Genomic DNA, 25,968 nt, shown 5'->3' on the forward strand with positions numbered 1-25,968 from the left:
AGTAAATAATGTAAACCTACACAGAACTCTGAAATTTTCAGAACAAAAATGTAGGGGGAAAAAGCCATGGGATTCAATATTTCAATTATATACTTCACATTAGTTTCAAGGATAGAAAATACACTTTTATTAACATAGGAAAGTTAATGGGCACCTGGGTGGCTCAGTTGGTTAAGCATCTGACTCTGGATTTTGGCTCAGGTCATGATCTCGGGTTTGTGAGACTGAGCCCCACATCAGGCTCCATGCTCAGTGGGAAGTCGGCTTCTCTCCCTCTCTCTTCCTCTCCCTCTTACCCTCTCCCCCCACCACACACTCCCTCTCTCTCGCTCTGAAATAAATAAAACTTTAGGAGAAAAACATACGCAGGCAAGTATTCATCTCTGTAATGAACAGCATTTTAAAGATTAATAAAAAGATTTAATCGCAAAACACCGATTTAAGATTTTATGAGAATACTCCTTTTTAAAAATCAATCTTAAAAGATTTAAATTGTGGAAGAGAAATACTTATGGGATCACAGCATTTTGAGGCATTTTTAAGTACTACTATGATTTATGAAAAAAAGATAAATCCCATTTTAAAATTCACATGGTTTTCTTCTGTGAACTGTGACTAGCAAACTAATAGCTCTAATTTCCTATCTACGAATACAAGACGGTAGTTAAGGACTGGAGAAAGAACCTAGTACTAACAAATTAATAATCATGACCATCCAAGCTGAATGTTTTAAAGACTCCAAATACATGTATGATTATCAAGCAGGGCCCAATATTCACATGAGGAAAGAAGAAAGGGACCAAAAAAATCCAATCACCAGTATTTCTGAGTTTCAAATTCGAAAGAATTCACACGTTAAATTTAACAACTACGTGCGTGCCTGGCTGGCTCAGTCGGAAGGGTGTGTGACTCTTGATCTCAGGGTTGTGAGTTCAAGCCCCGTGTTGGGTATAGAGATTACTCAAAATTTTTAAAACCTAAAAAAACCCCCAAGAATTAACAACTAGGAATACTAAAGTTTCCTGGGAATAATATAAAATGTATCCACTATTGGAGATACTTGAAAAAGTAAAAATCATCTTCCAGAAATAATTCTGTACACTCTGTTGGCAACCTTTCCTTCCTTATGACTCTACGATGACAAATAGTTCATATTAGAAAAAAACTTATAAATTGTGAGTTCATTCATTTGATGTCTTTGTATGTATCTATTATATGCAGATATAATTAAAAATAAATAAATCAGAATCCAGAAACAATTTTCTCCTTTAAGAGTGTTGCAGCTTAAAATTTATTTCATTTGCTAGATAAAGATTAAGAACCTCACTTACATAATCAGAAATTTCCGTTTTAATTAATGAAAAGACTACATAAAATGTTTACTTATTTCCTCTCTTTATTCTCAAAAAGATCTAAAACCTGCCAAGATTATACCACACAGTACGTTAAATTAGAAACCACAAGGAAGGGCACCTGGGTGGCTCAGTTGGTTAAGCGTCTGCCTTCAGCTCAGGTCATGATCCCAGGGTCCTGGGATCGAGTCCTGAATCAGGCTCCCTGCTCAGTGGGGTGTCTGCTTCTCCCTCTGCCCCTCCCCCTGCTTCTGTGTGCTCCAGCTCTCAATATCTCTCTCTCACTCTCTCGCACAAAATAAATAAATAAAATCTTCAAAAAAAAGAAAGAAAGGAAGGCAGAAAGGAACCAGAAGGAAGACAATGGCCAAAAATTCAAAATTCATAATAAATCTGATTAAGGTCTAACACAGATTTCACTTTGCATTATCTATAAACACAGATTTTGCTAAATTAAATATGAGATATCACACTTTATTAAAGTTAAAGGGATAAAATTTTCTTCCAGGCTTCCTGAAAATCAGCTGTAAGTCATTCAGAAGAGTCTAAGCATTTGTATTACCTGACTTTGTTTTCTTAGTTTGCACTTAAAATAATTTCTACCCTATTTTATAATACAGACTATCTGCTCTCCCTTAGCCCCACTACTGCAGTTGTGTTTTTGTAATAATCTCTCTCAACTCTTCAATCTTTCCATTCATCTTGCCCTTCTTAAATGAATTCTTCCCCCCACCCCCTCCCTCATCTTCACCTCCATCTAGCTGTTCTTGCCAGTTGCTTTCTAATTCTTTACTTCCATACTGGCATACCTAAGAATTGTTCACTCCCACCAACCTTTATAAATCTCAATCCGGTACTTATCTCCCTGTTGTTATTACACTGTGTTCTCTTATGATCTTGAGGACTTCCATTTCTTCCTAAGATTCTTTTCATTATAAGGATCAAGAGGATGTATGTGAAAAAAAACATCAGGGAAAAAAGTTTAAAACAAAACAACTTACCTTTGTAACAGGAAGGCCTGCTAACGGCATGAGAGGCCTTTTAAGAGTTCTAGGTGATGGAATTGCAGGACAAAAAAGGTCATGCACTTTTGTATCTTCACCTTTATGATCAGAATTATCGTCCGTAAGTGAAAGGTTACTGCCTACTGTCATAAGGCCACGTTTTGTTTCCACTTAGTAAAAAACAAAGAGTGCATGAAAATATCTGTAATTTTGAATTACTGAGTAACACAAGAGTGGACAAACAGCAGTGAATAACACAAGTCTTCAAATAGCTTACAGTTCTTGAATTTCTCACAAGCAGCCATTAGCTTTATTAAGCTTGGTTTGGGGACATTCTAGAAAAAAAGTAATAATTTTAAAGAATGCAAGTATCACATTTGGTAAAATAATCATAATAGTCACTATTATCAAATGAGCGCCGCTACACAAAGAACACAGCTTTTGGAATCATTCAAATGTAGATTCAAGTCACAGTTCTGCCATTTACTAGCCTACATTTTCTCATGGGGTGAGGATTATGAGAGATTTAATAGCTAGTCCCAAAGTGTTACTTTCCTTACCCCTGATTATCATACAACTTCTTCCTGAGCCATCTAAAACTAAAGCTACCCTACAACCCAGCAACTGCACTACTAGGTATTTCTCCAAAGGATACAAACATAGTGATCTGAAGGGGCACCTGCACCCCAATGTTAACAGCAGCAAGTCCACAATAGCCAGACTATGGAAAGAGCCTAGATGTCCACTGGCAGATGAATGGATAAAGAAGATGTGGCATATACACACAATGGAATATTACTCAGCCATCAAAAAGAACGAACTCCTGCCATTTGCAATGACTTGAATGGAAGTAGAAGGTATTCTGCTAAGTGAAAAAAGTCAGAGAAAGACAACTACCACGATTTCACTCATATGTGGAAGTTAAGAAACAAAACAGGCGAGCATAGGGGAAGGGAAGGAAAAAAAAAAGATGAAAACAGGGAGGTAGGCAGACCCTAAGAGACTCTTAACTATAGGCAAGAAACAGGGTTGCTGGAGGGGAGGCAGAGTGGGGGGCAGGGAGTGGAATAAGGAGTGATGGGCATTAAGGAGGGTACTTGAATTAATGAGCACTGGGTGTTGTGTGCAACTAATGAATCACTGAATTCTACCTCTAAAACCTACAGTATATGTAAATTAAATTGAAATTTTAAATATTTTTAAATACATTCTTTACCAAAGTAACCTAAAACACAACTTTGTTCCTAGGTAATTGAAAGCATTATTGATAAAAACCCCAAACATTAAGAAATTTAGATTAATTATTTATACTTTAACATGTGTTTGCATGATTTATATTTGCACGAATATCTCTTGTAGGAGAAAATATTAAAATTTAGTTTTTAGTAGTATCTTATTTAGGTAAGTTGGAATTACACTTTAAGTTGGTTTTGTTTGTCAAAATGCTAAAGACAAATGATTGTTTAAATTCAGCTCCTTCCAGAAAAGAGTGAAAAACTAATAATAAACCGTGTAGGGCAATGATTCATGAATGAAAACCACACTCAGACAACACAACGCCATAACCAAATATATTGACAATGGAGACAGAAAGAGAAGGACTGAAAGAGCAGACTGTAAAGAAATGTTTCTGCAAGGAAAAATTGGGTAGGGGTAAGTCATTAAAAAAAAAAACGAGTTCAGGGGGAGAAGAAGCAAAAAGGAAAACAATAAGACATGACCAATCAATCAAGCACAAGCTTAAGACAAGGAAAAAAAGGAAAAATGTAAGTACAAAACGTATATGGAAAAAATATGAATTTTCCTGAATATGTAAGTATGATTATGGATATACAACAAACAGAAGTCTCTAAAATTTTTTCAATTACATATTATAAATATATATTACAAATTATAAATATATATAAGACAGAGGCTCTTGTTCATAGTTTATCCCTAATAATACTGACTTCTCTCACTCTACAATTATTTCTTTATAATTTCTGTAGTAAAGAATTTAATTTTTTCACTATAAATTGTTCAATTTGTGGTCATCTGTCACTATCTGAAAGCTATAAATTATTACCAGAGAGAGAAAAAATAGAAAAAGAAATGTTTCTAATACATCAACTTTGCACATGGAGAAAGAACTGGTAATGAGAATTCTAAGGAGAAATGGATTCCTTGAAAGGATATATCTAATGGGACATAGGTGGGGTTAAAGAAAATAGTTGGGCATTTTCATCTACAACTCTAAGCTCACAATTAGAGGATACTAAAAAATACACTGCAACCTTCCTTCTTATTTATTTCTTTGTTTCCTCAACATAATTCATTTGCACTTATAAAGCCTAAACATGAAAATAGAATCTAAATTTGAGCCATATTTTTTAAAATTTATGTATTTAATTATGACAAATTATACACATTACAATACTTATAACATTCCATTATACAGAATTCCATCTGTCTGCTCATTTATTCACATTCAAAAAATATTAAATTGCCTCTTCCAAGCAAGACTTTATTCTAGGTGTTCCAAGAGATGCACAATATGTTTCCTAACATCCAGCAGCATATAATGATGCAGGGGCTTTCAAATGAATATTTAAATAAACATACAATGAGTGAGATTTTCAGTTTTAGAATCTGATACAAAGGCTACAAGTAGATATTTTTTAAACTATAATATAAAAGATTTCTGAAATTGGACATTTTACCATATGGGTATGAAGAGCATCTGCTTCTAGAGCTGATTATTATTTTAGGCAAAACATGTATTCTTCACTTAGATAAAGAGTTTTAACTATACTCTCCTTGGAATCATTTTGAAAGCACAGTGGAATGCCTTTGCAATATACATGTTGAGAAACAATTTAAATTTCTGAATTTCCACAATTTCTAATATTATTTTAATCTGAATGTAGAACAAAGGATAGAAACAGAGAAAAAAAATCTTCTGTCATAACACTACAGGCTGGCAAAATAAAAAATGTCCAAGAAAAAATATCTGCAATATATAATTGGATCCACTAAAGATTTCATTTAGGCATTAGTATTATAAAATTCATGTTTTCTAGAGAAACAAAGAAAGAAAGAAAGAAAGAAAGAAAGAAAGAGGAAGGAAGAGAAAGAAAGAAAGAATAAGAGAAAGCAAGAAAGCAAGCAAGCAAGAAAGATGCAAAGAGAAAGACAGTCATGTTAAGATAATTTAAAACTCAGTAAGAATCCTTAGCCTTGACCAAATGTCATATTTCCACCATTATGCGAAAGCTTTTCCCAATATAATTTTCCTGTCATTATATATTTTCCAGCCCATTTTCTTCAACCTCCACCTTCACTATTTGCCAGAGTAAAAAAAAAAGATTTCAACTTGTCATAATTTTGTAAAATGGTTTATTCTGACCAACTTTCCATTACAAACATAAAATGATGACAGGCAGGCCACTGGTAATTTTTAACAGTAAATAATAGACAAAACTAAATTCAGAGCAGGAAAATTAATTTCACAAGAGTACTTTACCTTGATATTAAAGTCATCATCTGATGTAGGCCGTGCATCATCGGCACCACGGTAAACAGAAAGACTTTAGGGCAAAAATATACAACAAAACCAAGTTCATTAAAAAGAAAAATGGAGTGAAAGGTCAGCTATCTATTTATTGAAAGAAGTTTCTTGATATAATTAAAATTTGGCCTCTGTTTTTATTACTAAGTTTTTATTTTAATTCCAGTACCATTAACATGCAGTGCTATATTAGTTTCGTGTATACAATATAATGATTCGGCAATTCCATACATCACCCAGGGCTCCTCATGACAAGGGCATTCCTTACTCCCTCTCTCCTATTTCAGCCATTCCCCCACCCATCTCCCCTCTGGCAACCATCAATTTGTTCTCTATAGTTAAGAGGCTGTTTCTGGGTTTGTCTGTCTCTCTTTTTTTTCTTTGCTCATTTTTATTGTTCCTTAAATTCTACGTGAGTGAAATCATATGGTTTATGACTTTCTCTGAATTACTTCGCTTAGCATAATACTCTCTACTTCCATTCATTTCACTATAAACGGCAAGATTTCATTCTTTTCTATGGCTGAATAATATTCCATTGTGTATATATACCACTTCCTCTTTATCCATTCATCTGTCAATGGACACTTGGGCTGACTATTGCAAATAATGCTGTAGTAAACATAGGGCTGCATGTATCCCTTTGAATTGGTATTTTTGTATTTTTTGAATAAATACCCAGTAGTGCAATCACTGGATTGTAGGGTAGTTCTATTTTTAGCTTTTTGAGGAAACGCCATACTTTTTCCCACAGTGGCTGTACCAGTTTGCATTCCCACCAACAGTCCAAGAGGGTTCCTTTTTCTCCGCCTTCTGACCAACACTTCTCTGTCTTGTGTTTTTGATTTTAGCCATTCCGACGGGTGTGCGGTGGTATCTTGTTGCAGTTTTGATTTGCATTTCCCTGACGATGAGTGATGTTAAGCATCTTCCTATGTGTTTGTTGGCCATCTGTATGTTTTCTTTGGAAAAATGTCTGCTCCTGTCTTCTGATCATTTTTAAACAGGGTTGCGTTTGGGTGTTGAGTTCTATCAGTACTTCATATTTGTATACTAACCCTTTATCAGATATGTCATCTGCAAATATCTTCTCCCATTCTCTAGGTTCCCTTTTCATTTTGTGTATTGATTCCATCACTGTGCAAAACCTTGTGATTTTGATGTCGTCCGACAAGTTTATTTTTGCTTTTACTGCTCTTGCCTCAGGACATAGAACTAGCAAAAAAATGTTGCTACAGCCAATATCAGAGAGATTATTGCCTGTGCGCTCTTCAAGTATGTTATGATTTCAGGTGTCACATTTAGGTCTTAAACCCATTTTTGAGTTTATTTTTCTGTCCAGTTTCATTCTTTTGCATGTAGCTGTTCACTTTTCCCAACACCATTTGTTGAAGAGACTGCTTTTTCCGCATTGGATATTCTTTCCTGCTTCGTCAAGGATTAATTGACCATATTCTTATGGGTTTCGTTCTGGGTTTTCTGTTTTATTCCACTGATCTATATCTCTGTTTTTATGCCAGTACCATACTGTTTGGATTAGGATAGGTTTGTACTATCACTTGAAATCTGCAATTGTGATACCTCCAATTTGTTTTTCTTTTTCAATACTGCTTTGGCTATTCGAGGTCTTCAGTGGTTCCATACAAATTTTAGGACTGTTTGTTCTAGTTCTGTGAGAAATGTCATTGGTATTTCAATAGGCATTGCATTAAATCTGCAGATTGCGTTGGGTACTGTAGACATTTTAACGATATATGTTCTTCCCATCCATGAGCATAGAATGTCTTTCCACTTCTTTGTGTCATCTTCAATTTCTGTCACCAATGTTTTGTAGTTGCTAGAGTACAGGTCTTTCAAACTTTGGCCTCTGGTTTTAAATGGTTTTCGTTCTCTGTTTTGCCTCCACCTCTCCGAATACGTGAAATACCTAGTAAAGACCCAGTCTTAGTTCCCATAAGTAAGAGTGACAAGCAAGGAATTCTCTGAAATGTTTGAAAGTTAATCGTACAAAAGTTAACCACAATGAATTATCACCTTACACCTGTCAAAATGGCTAGAATGGCACTGGAGGAGATAATGCTAAGTGAAATAAGTCAAGCAGAGAAAGACAACTATCATATGATTTCTCTCATCTATGGAACATAAGACTAGAATGATCAGTAGGGGAAGAAAGGGATAAAGAAAGGGGGGGCAATCAGAAGGGGGAATGAAACATGAGAGACTATGGACTATGAGAAACAAACTGAGGGCCTCAGAGGGGAGGGGGGTGGGGGAATGGGATAGGCCGGTGATGGGTAGTAAGGAGGGCACGTATTGCATGGTGCACTGGGTGTTATACGCAACTAATGAATCATCGAGCTTTACATTGGAAACCGGGGATGTACTGTATGGTGACTAACATAATATAATAAAAAATCATTAAAAAAAAAAAAGGTTAAGGGTTGATGAGGCTTGAGGAAAGGAAGACCAATGAGTATGTCTGGATCCACAGTGATTTTATTTTTGAGGTTCAGTGAATTGATTGATTAAATAAGAATTTTGATAAGATGCGTAACCCCTGTTTTTATATCAAAATAAATGGAAAGGTTTGAGCTGTAGGTTTGTTCATTTTGAGAAGTAACCTTTTTTGTTTGCCAAATATTAAAACTTTGAAGTAAAAAAAAAAAGGGCTATAATAGCACAGCTACTTTGTGAAGCTATTGTAATGACTACGTAAGTAATAAATGTCCAGCACGTAATATAGTCTCTAGCCCAGAGTACAACTCTCCACAAAGGCTTTTCTCTGCATTCCCTCAGTCAACACATAATTTTTAAAAATCCATAAAAATCCTACCTGCTTAACGTGTCTTCAGAACTCTCATCCACCGCTAAAAAAAAATAACAAAATACATTTTAAATCAACAATAGAAAAATACAGATTAAAAGTATAAGACTGATGATTTGTTAAAAGGTATATTTTTGGGACCACACCTGGAAACCACACTGGAGGGAATATTAACCATACTATTGGTAGGCAGTTAATGCATTAAGAAATCTTACTTTCTCCTCTACATTTACCAAATGCAAGAAAGAATAGTATTTATCAAAATTTGGTACCTGCAAGTGAATGTTTATAATGACCATAATTGGAACCAAACCCTATGAGACTGACAGAAAATGCTATCATCAGCAGAATCATTATCAGAGACTGACAAAGTCAAACTTAAATAGCATGATTCTTCTGGACTTCCACGACTGGGAGCAGTTAAAAGAGACTGTATTTATTTTGCTGTAACACAACAGAACTTCTCCAGCACTTCAGCAGAGACTGTTAAGTGTACGATGAAACACCTCATCACAAAGTTTGGTCTGTACCACGGTACTTTGCAGCATGGCAAAACACAGCAAACAGACTCTCTTGTGCCTTATTTCCAATTGCAAGGTGAGTTTGAAAGAGTTAGTGATTTGAGTGTCTGGTTTAATAAAGTATAACCTCTTGAGACTACCTACTTTCACTGCTAGAGAGTCTATCTGGACTCACCTCTTAGACGAGGATGGTACCAATGGTTAGTGCTAGGTAGTAGTACATAATGTCATTGTTCTCAACCCTCCCCATTATGTGACAAATGTCTACAGAAATCACACTTTCTCAGTCCGTAAGGCACATGTCATCAGATCCTACACTGATGAAAACAAAACAAAACAAAAAAGGACAAAGGCTATCTTGAATCACTCCATTCAATTACCCTGGAATTTTAATTTTTTTTTAAAGATTTTATTTATTTATTCGACTGAGATAGAGACAACCAGCGAGAGAGGGAACACAAGCAGGGGGAGTGGGAGAGGAAGAAGCAGGCTCATAGCGGAGGAGCCTGATGTGGGGCTCGATCCCATAATGCCAGGATCACGCCCTGAGCCAAAGGCAGATGCTTAACCGCTGTGCCACCCAGGCGCCCCTGGAATTTTAATGTTTTAAACATCCAAGAAGATACCTACTGTATGATTGCAACTCTTTCACATTCTGGAAAAACTAAAACTTTTTAAGTTAGGAATAAAGGGTTGCCACAAAAGGAGGGATGAATAGGCACAGCCCGGAGGACTTTTAAGGCAGTGGAACTCTTCTATGTGACACCACATGGGTGCATTGGGTGTACAACCCCAGACTGAGCCCTAATGTAAATTATGGACTTTGGGGGACAAGGATGACTTAATGTAAAGGTAACAATGTACCACCGTGGTACAGGATGTTGACAACAGGGCAGGCTAGACACGTATGGGAACATGGGGTAAATGGAAACTCTCTGTACTTTCTGCTATGTTTTGCTATGAACTTGAAAATGCTCTAAAAAAGAAGGCCTATTTATTGTAGGGGGAAAAAAAGTATCCATTGAGCCTGCTATTACATGTATTAAAGCAAGATACAGCCACCTTGAAAATCAAGATAAAGACCAAAGTTACAGAATATGGGTATTATCCACCAAATTCTTTGCTATATGAAAATACATAAAGCAAAGAATTTGAATTGCATACTTAGGCAAGAAAATAACTGACAAATAAAAATGGATATTTTATAATTATAAACAGCAATTCACCACAATAGGAAACATAACTGTATTATCTATATACTTAAAAGTTTCTATTCTCACTTTAAATCAGAAATCATTGTTTAATCTGAGAATCATAATGAAAGTTTAATCAGATAAAAAAACAGATTATAATTACCTAATATTGCCCTAGTAACTTATGTACAAATAACCTGTTAAATATTCACCAAAAGTCAAAAAAGTAACCGTCACTTCAATTTAATATGGATGATGCTCCTGAAATCAGTACCATGTTATATCACCATATTACTTCCTATTAAAAGAAAATCTGAATAAAAAGTAAGTCAGGGCTATAATTCCTGTGCAGAAAAGATTCCATACAGCAGGCCAAAGACAGCCACCGTTAGATCCCACCTGAACGGCTGGCCCTTGGTTGGTATCTGGGAGCCTGGATGTGGGCAGGGTTCCCACCATTCCATAACTGCTAAGAGTGGCTCTGCCTAAGTCTTGGTACCAACCAGGTGATTTATCCTGTATACTTGATTTCCTTCGGCGAACCTGGAATTTTGGTATATTCTAGGGGAAAGAAGCCTACCTGACTGTCATTTAAAGAAAACTTCATTTAGTCTCTCTAAGATTCCTGTATTGGCAGACAACGTTTCACATGTGTCATCATAATCTGATGCTGGAGGAATGAAGCACATCCATACGCATAGAAACCTGCACTTGGCTTCCTCTAGACTTCACTCCATGCCCCTTTGGTCTGTGCTGATTTTGTTTTGTATCCTTTCACCGTAATAAACCACAGGCATGAGTACAACTATGCTGAGACCTGTGAGGTCTTCTAGTGAAAAACCACATCTGGGTGTCGTTTTGGGAGCCTCTAATACAACTGCATTATGTGAAATCTTTTGATGTGGGTTGATGTTTTATACATGATTACAGTCAGAAGGTCATGTCACAGAACACCTTTCCTTCAATCTGTTTTTCTTAGTAGTTGCCTTGGAGATTTCTGTATTTCTATATCCATTTGAATAAAGGATGAAATAATGCTGTCAGAAAATAATGTGAAACAAGCAACAATCCTATTTTAATCAGGAAAAACGAGAATCCTGATGATTATCAAAATATCCTACAGTAAAAAAGTTCGTGTAAAAAAATGAAAAGATCACATAAATGTTCTCCAACTAAATAGGGCTTAATTCATTTTATGGTAGTTTGAATCAATAAGGTAACTGGGATAATTATAGAAAAATATATAACTACTGATTACACACTACTGATTATAGTTTTTTTGTTTCCAATCTTTTTCTTAATTTCTTATAGAATTAAAAACATAATTCCCCTATTAGAGGCAGTTGTTAACAAACTAGTCAAAAAGTCAAAAATTCTCCATCCAAAATATAGGATGTTATCCACTCCACACTGAAAAGAGTGGGTCTGATCATTAAAGACCAATAGGACTCATTTGGGGGAAATCAAAGTGAGTTATCTTATATACATAGATGGCTAAAAACGTGGTAATCTAATTGGCCACATATTGTCGTTAAGCCACAGTTTACCAATTTCTGAAAAAAAAATAGAAAAGCATGTCACATTAAAAGCGTATCAGATAAAAATTTCTATCTGACAATCCAGAAAATATTTTCAATCCTGGCAGACCATCATCACTAGCTCTGTCACTGTGGTACATGTACAAAGAAGTTGAGCATAAGAAACTAAGAAAATATGAGGGGCGCCTAGGTGGCACAGCGGTTAAGCGTCTGCCTTCGGCTCAGGGCGTGATCCCGGCGTTATGGGATCGAGCCCCACATCAGGCTCCTCCGCTATGAGCCTGCTTCTTCCTCTCCCACTCCCCCTGCTTGTGTTCCCTCTCCTGCTGGCTGTCTCTATCTCTGTCAAATGAATAAATAAATAAAATCTTTAAAAAAAAAAAAAAGAAAATATGAGATACACTTTAGATTAGGTAGCCCATTACCTTAGAAGGAAATACACACATATGTCAAACATACATATGGTAGAAATGTGTTCTAATAGTGATAGATTTCAACACAATTTTCCCTAGCGCTTTCTTTAGAGATGAAACTCAGAAAGGACCCATAAAAGTGGAGATATTAGAAGAAGGCAAATGAGAAGAGGATCAAGAGAGACATCACTAACAAAAATAGTCAGGTATGACTTTTTTTACTGACACAGAATTTCTGAACTAGTGAGAACTAATATATTCGGCATATCACCTTGTATTTTCTCCTTGGTATTATACCAGTATTCTGCAATAAAATATTTAAAAGAGGTCAGTTTCTCCAAACTGCTGGTCTGTAAACTATTTCTGACCAAAATTTAAAACTGCCAAAATACAGATGCATCAAGATTCCATATCAGAGATAGGGCCTGACAGTGGCTTCCTGCCTGTTGCTCCCAGATTCTTGTTTTAGTATTCATCCCAAGAGCATATCAAGGACTTGAGGAAAAACTCCAGTATCTCCACAAGAAACAGGTAAGAAAGACAACACTTTTCGTCACCCTTGACTCTTTGGTTTTGACAATTATAGGAAAATGTTGGCAAGTCTACTCACCAGTCTAGACCATTTTCCCTTGACCCTGTCTGGGTAGATACTAACAAAAAAGTCAGGTAGGACCTTACTTGATGTGTTATTTTTCCATATTTGGACACAGAAAGTACCAATCATGTAAACAATAGACCTTACAACTCAAAAATTGTTGTTTTGAAAAGGCTACCACCAAAGAGCTTTTAAAAGTTAAATCCAACTTTCTTTTCAGTAATTTTATTTGATACAATTAATAGTCCTCCTTGAAATTCTTTTTTTTTTTTTTTAATTTTTTCAACATCACTTCCCCTAATTCCTCTCCTAGGTGTCCCCAGCCACTCCGCAGTCTTCGCTACCAACTCCTACTCCTCCGTCCACCCCTGATAATATTGGTATTCCCAGGGTTTGTTCACTGGCCTTCTCCTCATTCTGTATGTTCTCCATCATGGACAAGCTCAATCTTGGCCCAAGCTATGACTTTCCCTAATAATTCTAATCAGATTATTTCAAATCCGCACCTCCAACCTTGAAGCTCTATCTCCAGCTAGAAACTCCTAGTATTCCATTATCCAATTCCTGAAAATATGCTCCATGGATATTCCATCAAATTGAACATATAGACAAAAACCTGGTCTTCCCTATTCCCACTGCTCTCCTCTCTTCATCCAATAAAGTCCTACTCATTCTTCATGTCCAATTTAAATGTTAGTGTACAATGTAGAAACGTATGAATCTTCTTAGATTTCCTCTCTCCCCTAACTTTCCACATTCAAGAATCATGAAATTGTATTAACTATACCTCTTTTCTGTCTCTGCTTTATATTTCCCCTGCCAGAGGCAAAAAAAAAAAGGCCACCAAATATTATTGTTATTTCTTAAATGAACAAAAATTTTTTAAGCAAAACGAATTTAGAAAGCTGGCACCTGGGTGGCTCAATCAGTTAAGTGTCTGCCTTCACCCCAGGTCATGGTCTCAGGGTCCTGGGATCGAGCCCTGCATCGGGTTCCCTGCTCAGCAGGTAATCTACTTCTCCCTCTCCCTCTCCCCATCTGCACCACTTGTGCTCTCTTCTCTCTCTCAAATAAATAAATGAAATCTTTAAAAATATGTTTAATAAAAAAATTGAGAAAGACATAAAGCCTAGAAAAAGAACTACATTTTAAATTGAATAAACTGAGCCTCCTGACTTTTTCAGTATAGTAGGGTGAAAATTTCATACTGGACTGATACTAGGCTAAGGAAATATAAGCTTCCCTTGTCTTCAAATCCTTTTACATGGTTCCTCTCAATCTATCCTCCACATGAGGGTCCAGCAAACTACCACCACAGGCCAAGTCTGACCGGCCATCTCGTGCTGTAAATAAAGTTTTATTGGAGCACAGTCACATCTACTCACCTACATATTGCTATGGCTGCTTTCATACTACAATGGTAAATGTAGTTGAGAAACCACACGGCCTAAAATATTCACTCTCCGGCCCTTTATAGAAAACGCCTGCTGATCCCTATTTTATGCCCTAATTCAAATCCAATCTTATTAGCCTTCTGCTTCAAATTCTCCAATGAATCCCTGCATCAAATACCACTGGCTCCCTCCCCAATAGCCATTCCATATTCTTCATTCTTGCTGGAGAACCACAACTTTATCTGGATATTTATTGTCCCCATACACAAAGAACGTGGCCTCACCCCTGCTTCAAAAGGAGAAATGATTAGTCTAAGCTACTCACAATACCTGATTTACCAGTGACTGGTTTAGGAACAAGCATGTGATATAATCTAGCCTATAACATGTTAGAGGAAATTTACTGCAAGCCTCTGAGTTCTCTTCCTGTTTAAAAGAAACATATAAAGGAAAACAGTCCTTCCAGTCCATGGATATTCTCATGTGAGACTATGCCTGGAGCTGTTGCTAATTAGCCAATCAGAAAAGGAGACACAAAATACTGCCAACCTCAAAGCTGAAAAAGACACAACTGGGATCCTGATGACATCACTACATCATCAAAACAACTCTGGTTCCTATTTTTTTTTAGTCACTGTTTTGTTTCAGTTTTTTTAGATTTATTTATTTATTTGAGTAGAGAGAGAAAGAGAGAGAGAGCGTGCAAGAGAGAGTGCACAAATGGGGGAAGGGCAGAGGAAGAGAATCTTCAAGCAGTCTCCATGCTGGGCACAGAGCCCAACGGGATGTGGGGCTTGATCTCATGACCCATGAGATTGTGACCTGAGCTAAAACCAAGAGTCGACGTTTAACTGACTAAGCCACCCAGGTGCCCCATTTTAGTCACTATTACAAGTCACCTACTATTTGCAGCTAAGAGCATTCTACCTAATTTCCCAAGGTCTAAAGGGTAAGATCTACTCCTTTCCATAGTACCAAAAACTTTCATAAGCTTGCCTTAGCTAAGTATTCACCTCATTCCAACCATTCCCATAGCACACTTTTAATACCAGCAAAACTGAACTGCTCATAAATCTTCCAAAGTTCACTCGTACATCTTAGCCTTTGCACTGCTGTTCCCTCGGCAAAACACGTAATCTTGACGGATGTTCCTCCTGCCAAACATCGTCTTTCTGCCTCTTTACCTGGCAAACTTACTACTCAGTCTGCATACTTACCTTAAATTCGACCCACTCTCCTAAAACTCTAATTCCTCATGTGGACTTACAGTATCTGGAACATATTAAATAGCACTAAAAAAATAACAATGATAATTATAAGCACTAGGGGACTCTGGCACATAGTAAGCGCTGAATAAAGTAAATAATAAAAATTACAACGGTAATAACAAACTCCTGGAGGGCGGGGAGTGTGTTTTTTGAATGTTTGTATTCTACAACATCGGAATAACACTTAGGAGCTAAAAGACACTTGATAGCTATTTGTTAAGTGAACAAATGAAAATGAGTAAATTGCAAAACCAAACCAACCTACAGAATTTCTTTAACAAAAGGCTACTAAGTTAAAGATTTCTTCATACGTTTCAGATTGTACAATGCACTAGGTGACACACCCAGGGAGCAATGGTAGCATTTTAGTTATTGCGAACCATTTTTGTGCTTTTATTATAATCCGTTGAGCCTCAGTTGCCCCATTTGAATATTTATTATGCTAATGTTTTGACTAATGGCAACAGAGTATCTTATTCTAACAAAATTACGGTATCGTGACAATTATGCAACAAACAGCAGAAAACATTGTTCTAATGAAGTCTGTTCTTTAGTCTAATGAAGACTTCTAATGAAGTCTCATTCTGTTTCACTCCTGAGAAATGAAGTTGTTAATGGTGAGATCTTGTTGACACAACAATACGTAAAACAACCTATGCTTCTCGACAAGGCATATCTTTTCTGACTTCTGTACCATAGACAGTTACCTTAAAAACACACACACCCACACAAAAACAGTCTCATTGGTATTGCTACACACTAGCTAAGTTTTGCAGTTTTTATTGTTTGCCATTTGTTACAGTACCAGGATGGTACTGTGGAGTCCCCAGTTTGAAGGATAGCTCCTTTTTTAATGAGACAAATCACTAGGTCATAATATTTACTCAATGCATTCTACTTGTAAAAATTAAAACATCCATTTTCATAACAAGTTCGATTTGTTATAATATGCTTATAGAGGAAAGATAAAACATACTAACTTAAAAATCTCTTTTTCTTATTTACACAAAGATATCATATGGGATTTTAGGGGTCATAACTAAAATAATGAATTTCTTTTCAGACAATACTGCCTCATATTTTAAATTACCTACAATTGACTTTTGTTGTTGTTGTTCACATTGAGGTACTTTATGTTTTTTTATTCTGTCCAGTTAGCCAGCTTACAGTACATCATAAGCTTTTGATGCAGTGTTCAGCGATTCATTATTTGTGTGTAACACCCAGTGCTCATCACTACACAAGCCCTCCTTAATACTCATTACCCAGTTACCCCATCCGCCCACCCCCCTTCCTTCTTTAGGCCTCAGTTTGATTTCCAGAGTCCAGTCTCTCTCATGGTTTGTCTCTCACTCTGATTTCTTTCCATCGTTCATGACAGTAATACCTACAATTAACTTCTTAAATAATTCTGAATACTAGACTATTAAGAATGAAAAAAAAATTGGGGCGCCTGGGTGGCTCAGTTGGTTAAGCTTCCCCCGACCCTAGGATCAAGCCCCACATCAGGCTCCCTGCTCAGTGAGTTACCTGCTTCTCCCCCTCCCTCTGCCTGCCACTGCCCCTGCTTGTGTTCTCTGTCAAGTAAATAAATAAAATCGTTAATAAATAAATAAAATACATATGCAATTTATACATTGGGTTGGTTTGTTTCCTTGTTTTCCATTGCTCTTTCATTATCAAAACTTCCTTACTCTGATTTCATCTATGTTAGGACCACCAAAAGTAATTCACTCTGAAAAGTCTTACCTGGGTTGCTGTTTTGCGAACAATTTTTAGGTCTTATTGCTTCTCTATGTTCGGCAATTAGCTGGCGAATGCTACGTATAAAAAAAGGGTGATAAGCAATGTTACTATTTTAATACTGATATGAGAACCATTTACCACATATATCATATTCATGAGTATTTCAAATAATATCAGAGCTAATATCAAAGCTTAAATTACCCCATATACTTCAAATTTGTAAGTTCTATAAACTTTTTATCAACCATGTAATTAAAGGAGAAAAACAAGTAAGGTGAACCGGTCATGAGGTGAGGGCATTATGGCTTAGTAAATTAGAGTCAGCTTGCCATAATGGAATGTCTTGAATTCAGAAGTCCTAACTCTATAACCAACAGTTATTTGTTCTAGGACAAGCCACTTCTCTTTGGCTCAAAGTCTTCCTCTGTAAAACAGGCATCTTGCTGCCTTACTTACGAAGTTGTTAAGAGGATTTAATGAAATATTATACCCAAAACATGGCCTCTCGGGAAAGGTGATGCCCGCTACTCTGGAAAGGGCAACATGAGACCTTTCATCACCTAGTAAGAAAAGGCACTCCACAGGGTATAAAGCAGGCTTGGGATATAGGTCTAGTAACAAAGGAGAAAGGAAAGTCCAGTCTCTACCTGCAGCATTATTTGAACCTCTTTCACAGCTTCGAATGGTCCCGACTATCATCTGCTAGCGGAAAAGACAAGCAAAATCCTCAAAGGGTAATTCATCATGAAGGTCTGGGCTAACATATGGGCTTCATGTTAAGGTTTTGGGGTGTGAAGGGAAGGGTGTGTGTGGCTAAAGCCAGGAGGCTCAGCTGCCAGAACAGGTTGCTGGTGCTTTGGAACAGCAGCTGAGCATATAAGCACACGTAGTAAACTAAAAAAAGTCGGAACTTTGAAGTCTAACTGTGGATCACCATGAACACTGAGGAATGTGGATCATGCCCTTGCTGGGAGCAAAGGTCAATCCTGGCCCGACTGCAGAATCAGTTTCAATAGCAATGCTGCAGCCATAGACTCAGAGGAAACAAGGGAAGGATAATAATGTCCTTTTTTCCCTCCAAACGACCTGTGAAAGAGGATGGTCTCTTTGGTCTCAGGGAACTCCTTAGGTTCTCGGAAAATTCAAGGGGGGAGTATAGGAGATAGCCCTCAAGGGAAAGTATAGGGTTTTCTACTACACTGAACATCTCAAGACCCATGTAATTAGTTAGAAAAAACAAAGATGCTGGGGTACCTGGGTGGCTCAGTGAGTTAAGCGTCTGCCTTCAGCTCAGGTCACGGATCGAGCCCCAAGTCAGGCTCCTTGCTCAGCAGGGAATCTGCTTCTCCCTCTGTCCCAACCCCGCCCATGCTCGCTCTCAAATAAATAAATAAAATCTACAAAAAGAAAGAAAAGAGAAAAAACAGAGATGTAATATTATTTGTACCCCATGCATAACGGTTATACTTGCAATGAAACAGGAACATTTAGGATCCCTAAGGATAAAGGTCTCAATAGTGCTGAGATAAAGAATTGTGTACCCATTGCTACTTGTAACTAGTCTAGCCTGTTTCTTGGTTTCTGGCAAATGACGTGGGCCAACTCTGTGCCATCCCAAAAGTGCCTGAATCAAACTATGAACTCTCATGTTATGTAAGAACTAACAGTTAAATTATTTGAAACTTCAGTTTAGTAATAACATTTTAATGTAAACACTTACACATTAAAACCACTAACAGTAGCATATTCTTCTGCAGTCCATCCCCATTCAGCTTCCAAAAAGATATTAATACCTTTCTGAAGAAGAAGCTTGACTAATAGATCTGTACATTCATAAGTTACAGCAAGCATGAGGGCTGTTCTAAAATGACAGAGAGATAACTTCACCCTTAGGAACTTAAGAGTTATTTAAACTGCTAATTTGATATACTTTATCAGGTTAATATCTTGCCTGCCAGTACAGAATTAACCATTAACATTTTCAAGTGTTCACCTCTGTAAATTACCTCCATGGCGAAAATGAAAGGACAAAAAAGGAGCCTCTTTTCCCACTCGGGTAGGGTAGAAGTTGCTATTTTAAAGTCCTTGGATGAACAAAAAACTATGCTGAGGTCACTTGTCTGAATAGGTGAAGATTTAAGAAAGAATTCCCCATTTCTTTCTCAATCTGATACAGTGAACTTCTAAGTCATCTAGAGGTCAGGTCCGTATAAAAGCTATTTGCGCGGGCGCCTGTGTGACTCAGTCATTGAAGTGTCTGCCTTCAGCTCAGGCAAGATCTCAGGGTCTTGGGACACAGCCCCAAGTCTGGCTCCCTGCTCTAGCCCCTCCCCTGCTCATGCTCTCTCTCTCTCAAATAAATAAAATCTTTAAAAATAAAAAAATTAAAAAGCTATCTGCAGTCTTAAAATAACAGTGTTCATAGTAATGGTAACAAAATAGTCATGCTTGCAGTTATGGATGCTAGGATAAGCCTGTGGTAGGCACTAAATTAAATGCTATCTATATAAAATATTATTTACACACAACCACCCTTGAAGGATACATTATTATCCTCCTTTTCATATCAGGAAATGTATCTGGTGATGATGAGTAATGTGTCCAAAGTCACACACCCAGCAAGTAGGAAAGCTAGGAATTAAACCTACTCCTGTGTCAGTCTAAAGCCCATCTCTTTTCTCTTTATCACCCACCTACGATTTGTCCTCATTAAAGGAAAAGTCTATTCGATTAACGTTATCGTTCGTCCTTCTACCCTTACCAACGAAAACAAAAAATATATATATACTGAACATGAAAAAGGATGATGAGCCCATAGTATCTGGTAATAGTAATTAATAACCACTCAGTGATCATCTAATATCAATATTCTTTTTAAAAAAAAGAATTTTAAAACAAAGAGTCATTCAACAAACAAAACAACTCCTGTTTATGTTTAATATGCATCTTTTAAGGAAAATATATATGAAGTAGAAGTTTCAAAAAATACTATAAAAGGGTTAAAAAGTTCAAAATTGTGTCATAAGTAAAAGAAAAGTTAGGCGTCCACACTTTATAAAGCTAGTAAAACTAATATGAAACCCTTTTAGCTAATATAAAATCATACCAAAAAAAAAGGCTGCAAATGACATCAGTTAATAATATGAAGGAATATAAATTCTGCCATATACTGTTCTTCATGTTGCCCCAACAGAATAATTGCTTTATGCCTAACTAATGTCATGTTGACATTTTCACTATATAATTATAAATTAATCCTCTTCTTATTAAGTTAATCTTTCTGACTTGAGTAATTGTTACCACTCTAGAACAATATACAGTTTAAAAAAAAAAAACCAAAACTACTGTACCTGTTATATATATCAATTGCATGTATATTTGCTCCTCTTTCCATTAAAAACTCTACTACTTGCTGTTTGTTTCCAGCTACAGCAACTAAAAATGGTGTGAGGTCTTCCTGTAAACGTGCAAAAGCAATTTATACTTTACAAAAGTACGTATTTCCATACTGAATTTTAAAACTTATAAAGGATCCTCTAAACTTAAACATATAACTTGGAAAGTACTCTCACCCCCTGTGCTTTCAACAGCTCCGTCTTCTCGTTAAAATACCCCTTCTCAGGGGGCCTGGGTGGCTCAGTTGGTTAAGCATCTGCCTTGGGCTCAGGTCGGCTCAGGTCATGATCCCAAGGTCCTGGGATCCAACCCCAAGTCAGGCTTCTTCCTCTCTCTCTACCCACCCCTCTGCTCGTGCTCTCTCTCCCACTCTCTCCCTCAAAGAAATAAATAAAATACTCTTTAAAAACTAAAATAAATTAAATTAAGTAGTCCTCCTCCACCCCTTCAACAGCTTCACTGCAGTCATTCTCCAAAACTCACTTCAAACATTGACTGGTTCCAAGAATCTTGGCTTCTATCACAGTATTTCTCATGGTATACTCTAGTTATTTTATCGCACCCCATCTAAACCAAGAGCTTCTTGAGGAAAGGGATTATTTTTTATCTCTGTATCTCCAAACTCTACAACATAGCAGTAAATGTTTTAAGTATTTTTATTGAGTTAACAACCTAAATGATTATCTCTGGAGTAGTGTTCCTTAAATTATATTCCAAAGAACATATTCTTTGCTGGAAGGTAAGTACTGTGCCCCAATAGAAAGATTCAATGATCATCTATGTTTGAGAAATACTACAAAACTGCACTACATACCTACCGCAAAAGAAATCCATTTAAGTTTGCTTATCCCCATTTGACAATACTTTTTTGTGGCAAACATTAACATTTGAGAAATTAGAGTTTGAGGGATATAGTTTTGAGAGCTTTTCAATAAAGGTGAAGGTTTTCTCCAGGTTATACAAATGTGCTTGATTCTCTTCTGTCAATGGTATCAGGATCCCAGATGTCAACATAAAGCACTCTTTATGTCAACATAAAGCTCCAAATGGGTCACTAAGGAGATGGACTCTGAATTAAAAGAGAGCTTTGGGGCACCTGGGTGGCTCAGCCAGTGAAGCATCTGCCTTTGGCTCAGGTCATGATCCCAGGGTCCTGGGATCCAGCCCTGCATCAGGCTCCCCTGCTTCTCCCTCTCCCTCTCCCTCTGCCCTTCCTCCCTACTCATGTTTCTTCTCTCTCCTTCATGCTCTCTCTCAAAGAAATAAAATATTTATAAAAAATACATCATCAAAGTGAAATCTTAGACAGTTATTTCAAAATATTTTCATTCAGGGCATGCTCAAGCTTCCAAACATGAAAAATTGACCTACCTAGGTCAACCAACAGTGTTTCTGTAAGAGCAGTGGTAGAAGGTAATGCATGTCATAGAAACAGCAGGTGGGCTGGTAAGCGTGGTTATCAACTACTCCCCATGTACAGCTACCACCCCACTGAGGAGCTACACAAGGCTGAGCAGGAGCTACTCTCTGAAATGGGAGAGCCCAGTGTGCTACATGGTGGGCAGAGTAGCTGTGAGCACAAGGACATGCCCCTATAGGATGTCATGACCTGATCCCCTTGCTCTCATCTTCAGAACCTTCACCTGCTGCTTTCTCCTCCCACATGCACTCACCCAAGTTACCCCGCTGGGTCACGCACGGTCTCCCACCCATCCCCAGCAGCACCCATTTCCTAAGCCCCTGCACAGTACCCAGCCTCCATCATCTCCTCCCTCCCCTCTAGCCCTTCAATCCTTTGTGGGCTCTGAGCCCACCATCCACTCCCAAGCGCTAATGGGAAGATTTTGTTCTGGGGTGGAAGGGTGGCTGGGAGACAGAACTTTGCCCTTTCCGTGGGCATTACCTTTCTCTAGCCCTCCCTGCCCTGGCTTTGGAGTTGTTTCCATGATGACAGAACTTGATGTATAGAATTCAGTATATATATTATATATATGAATAAATATGTAAATAAAATGTGGCTAAATAATTTATATATATACATATATATATACTTTCAAATACTTTATAAATAAAGTTGATCTGTACCTTGTTTCTTCCTTCAATATCTACATCGTATGAGAGCAGCTTCTCTACTATTGAGACATTCTGACCAGCAGCAGCATAGTGGAGAGCAGTATTGCCATTATAGTCCATACAATTTGGATCAGCGCCATGTTCTAAAAGGATGGTTACACAGCTCTCCTCTTGGCACTGCACGGCCTGTCAGTATTATACCAATAAAGAGAGTGTAAACTCTGAGAATTTAAAGTAAACATGCCACAAGTTTCACCAATTAGTTATGTTTAAATGCAATACATTTTCATTCTAAGTAATTAAATCAAATCCATCTCAGGCAGACACAGCGGCTACAATATACCTTCATTAGCGGGGTCCTAGCTTCTTGATCATAGAGGTTAAGCTGGCAATTCCTGTCTGCTAGAAAACTCACCACATCTGGATGGCCAGTGGCACAGGCCAAATGGAGAGCAGTCCTATGAAAGTGAAAGAACTTTTTAGGAAATTACAGTGCACTATTTCAAAGCATGCAATTAATTCATGTAATTGTAAACGTGAAATAGCATCTTATTCCTATGACTCCAAAACAAAGACTTAGTTTTCTTTTGAAGAAAGGACAATATTTATTAGTGATCATTCACTACACTAATAAAAGAGCAGCCTCTCTGATTAGGTGGAACATGACCTCAGGATTCAGCTCAACTTGGGTTTGAATCCTACTTTAACTCTGTCACTTCATAGTTGTCGCTTAGCCTTATCCTCAATTTCCTCATCAACAAAATGGGGATAAAGACAGTTATCTCAGGTTCCCTGCCCTGCTCAGTCTGAAGATCATGTGACTCTTGATCTTGAGGATCCTGAATTCAAGCCCCATGTTGGGGATAGAGATTACTAAAAAATAATAATAATAAATAAATAAAATAAAGAGTAGTAATCTCATCTATGCAAAGTGTTTAGAACAGTTCCTACCACAAATAGCATCTCAAAAATTGTTACATAATATTATGATAACTATTATCAGTACTACTACTATACAAAGACAACACTCCAATTAGGTAAAGTGATACAATTATGCCTACTTTGCAGATACGTTTTAAGGATTCCCAAGAATACTATAGTTCAGTGATTCTAAGAGGCTCATTCTGTCACCTTTTAATATCTCTGACATTAGAATGCAATTTATAATTCAAAATGTCTTACAAGTATAAATGGCAGAATTTTTTAAAATTTCTTATTGGTACACAAAATAGTGGGGCATCATACAATCTATGGTGCCTTACATTAAATGAAATAATGATATATACAAGAGGTCTGTTGCAGTTCTAGTCATATGGTTGGCATTTAAAGGAATTTTAGTTCTTGAAAGCATTACGGGAAAAGAGGACTAAAATAATGATTTTTTAAAACTAATTCTTACTCTGATTTTTAATAAACTTTCAGCCAAAGGAAACTCAGGATTCAAATAAACAGCGACAACTCATTTTATTAAATATTTAGATTTACAGGGTCGCCTGGGTGGCACAGCGGTTAAGCATCTGCCTTCGGCTTAGGGCGTGATCGCGGCGTTATGGGATCGAGCCCCACATCAGGCTCCTCCGCTATGAGCCTGCTTCTTCCTCTCCCACTCCCCCTGCTTGTGTCCCCTCTCTCGCTGGCTGTCTCTATCTCTGTCAAATAAATAAATAAAATCTTTAAAAAAAATATTTAGATTTATAGATCGTATGAAAATCAAGTATTATCAATTACCAATATGAGTATTTAATACTATTATAAATATCAAAAGGGAAGTTAAAGGTTAATTTCTACAATTTCCTATCTTCAGAAATGTTTTCGTTTGAAAGGAAGGAGGCACAGCTTCAATTGAGATTGAGTCCTAATACTTCGATTTAAAATTTCTCATCTTAGGGGCACCTGGGTGGCTCAGTTCCCTGAGTTTCCGACTCATGGTTTTGGCTCAGGTCATGATCTATTATGGAATAGATCTTTTTTTACAACATCATTGTATAAAAAGACGTCCACTAAAAGTAAAATACACACTTAATTTCTGTTTGTTACTACTGAACTTTGGTTAAATCACGCCAAAACTGTCTGTAAAGTGGACCATGCGGGGAATTATGAGTGGGTCCAAAGGCAGCTGAAGCTTTTGTTTGTTGCTCAGACAGCCTGGGCGCTAGAGCCCATGGTGCCGGGCCTCCGGAGCAAAGAGGCCAAGCGCCCTCGGTGACAGGAGGGCTCGGCTCCGCAGGCTGGGCCCCGGAAGGTGCGCATTCTCGCGGCCCGCCCCACCTCCTCCCCGCGGTCTTGGGCCGCCGGCCTCCAAGTCCCTATTACCTGTGCATTTTATCTCGAGAGTTTATGCTGTTTTTCTTGACCACAGCAAGATGATGCACTTTCTCTACGTCGCCCAGGCAGGCAGCTCTATGAATGTTTCTAAGGTCTTTGTCCCGGATGGTGTACCCCTCCCGGGAGCTGCGGGCCACAGTTCTTTTCTCCCGCCTGAGGAGGCCGAAGCCGTCCCTCAGGGAGCTGGTAACGGGCAGGGACGACTTATCCCCAAAGCTAAAAAGCTTCTTCATTTTTTTGCACTTCGCAAATGCTCGGCTTTTCACTACCTCTACAACCCAACACTAGCTGTAGAGATAGGCAAACTGACCTCACCATTACATCACAGTAGCAAAGCTCCGGGTTGTTACCCTTGAGCGTAACCAAGCAATGGCGCCAAACACAAACGCGCTTGCGCACTTCAGAGGCAGTTGTCTCTCCGTGAGCACACAAAGCGCCAGCAGCCAAGAGTGCCCAAAGCGCATGTGCGAGGCCCAAGCCTCTCAACTCCCAGCGATTACCTGGGAGCCGGGCTGGGGTCCCTTCAAATGCTGGTGGGAGCTGGCTGAGCGTTTCTGCACCTTTGCAGAAGTTAGACTCGCCAGTGTGGAAAAGCAGTCTTTGTATACTACTGGGGCTAGAGTGCATGGATCTTCAGGATGCTGAATGCTTCATCCCCCAGAAAACTTCCTAAAACAAACTCTCCCTCAGTTTACTCCTCTTCCCTGTCCTTCTGGGCGCCAGCTGGTCTCCAGGGAGTTGAGCAGATGCAGCAATAGGCATTTTCAGGGGCTCCTGGG

General features: G+C 37.8%; 1 protein-coding gene across 1 annotated transcript; it reads right to left on the reverse strand.

Annotated features, from left to right (window-relative positions):
* Window positions 1–1,075: 1,075 nt before the first annotated feature.
* On the reverse strand, window positions 1,076–25,584 carry LOC125282109 (ankyrin repeat domain-containing protein 7-like). Its single transcript, XM_057304647.1, has 11 exons — window positions 25,178–25,584; window positions 23,208–23,322; window positions 22,877–23,050; window positions 20,746–20,852; window positions 19,116–19,256; window positions 17,399–17,469; window positions 8,737–8,770; window positions 5,859–5,922; window positions 2,634–2,691; window positions 2,354–2,526; window positions 1,076–1,132 (listed from the first exon to the last, which is right to left on the reverse strand). The coding sequence occupies exons 1-11, from the start codon at window positions 25,420–25,422 to the stop codon at window positions 1,076–1,078; spliced, it is 1,239 nt and encodes a 412-aa protein (XP_057160630.1). The 5' UTR covers window positions 25,423–25,584.
* Window positions 25,585–25,968: the final 384 nt, after the last annotated feature.

The sequence above is a fragment of the Ursus arctos genome, unplaced genomic scaffold, assembly GCF_023065955.2.
Source record: "Ursus arctos isolate Adak ecotype North America unplaced genomic scaffold, UrsArc2.0 scaffold_30, whole genome shotgun sequence".
Taxonomy (NCBI): Eukaryota; Metazoa; Chordata; class Mammalia; order Carnivora; family Ursidae; genus Ursus; species Ursus arctos.

Excerpts from the sequence above, each read along its gene's own strand:
- LOC125282109 (XM_057304647.1), bottom strand. The coding sequence starts at position 25,422 with ATGAAGAAGCTTTTTAGCTTTGGGGATAAGTCGTCCCTGCCCGTTACC. Across the intron at positions 2,692-5,858 it reads ATGATGACTTTAATATCAAG|AATGTCCCCAAACCAAGCTT; the intron begins GTAAAGTACTCT and ends CTTTTTTTCTAG. Across the intron at positions 1,133-2,353 it reads CAGGCCTTCCTGTTACAAAG|AGTCATAAGGAAGGAAAGGT; the intron begins GTAAGTTGTTTT and ends TTGTCATCGTAG.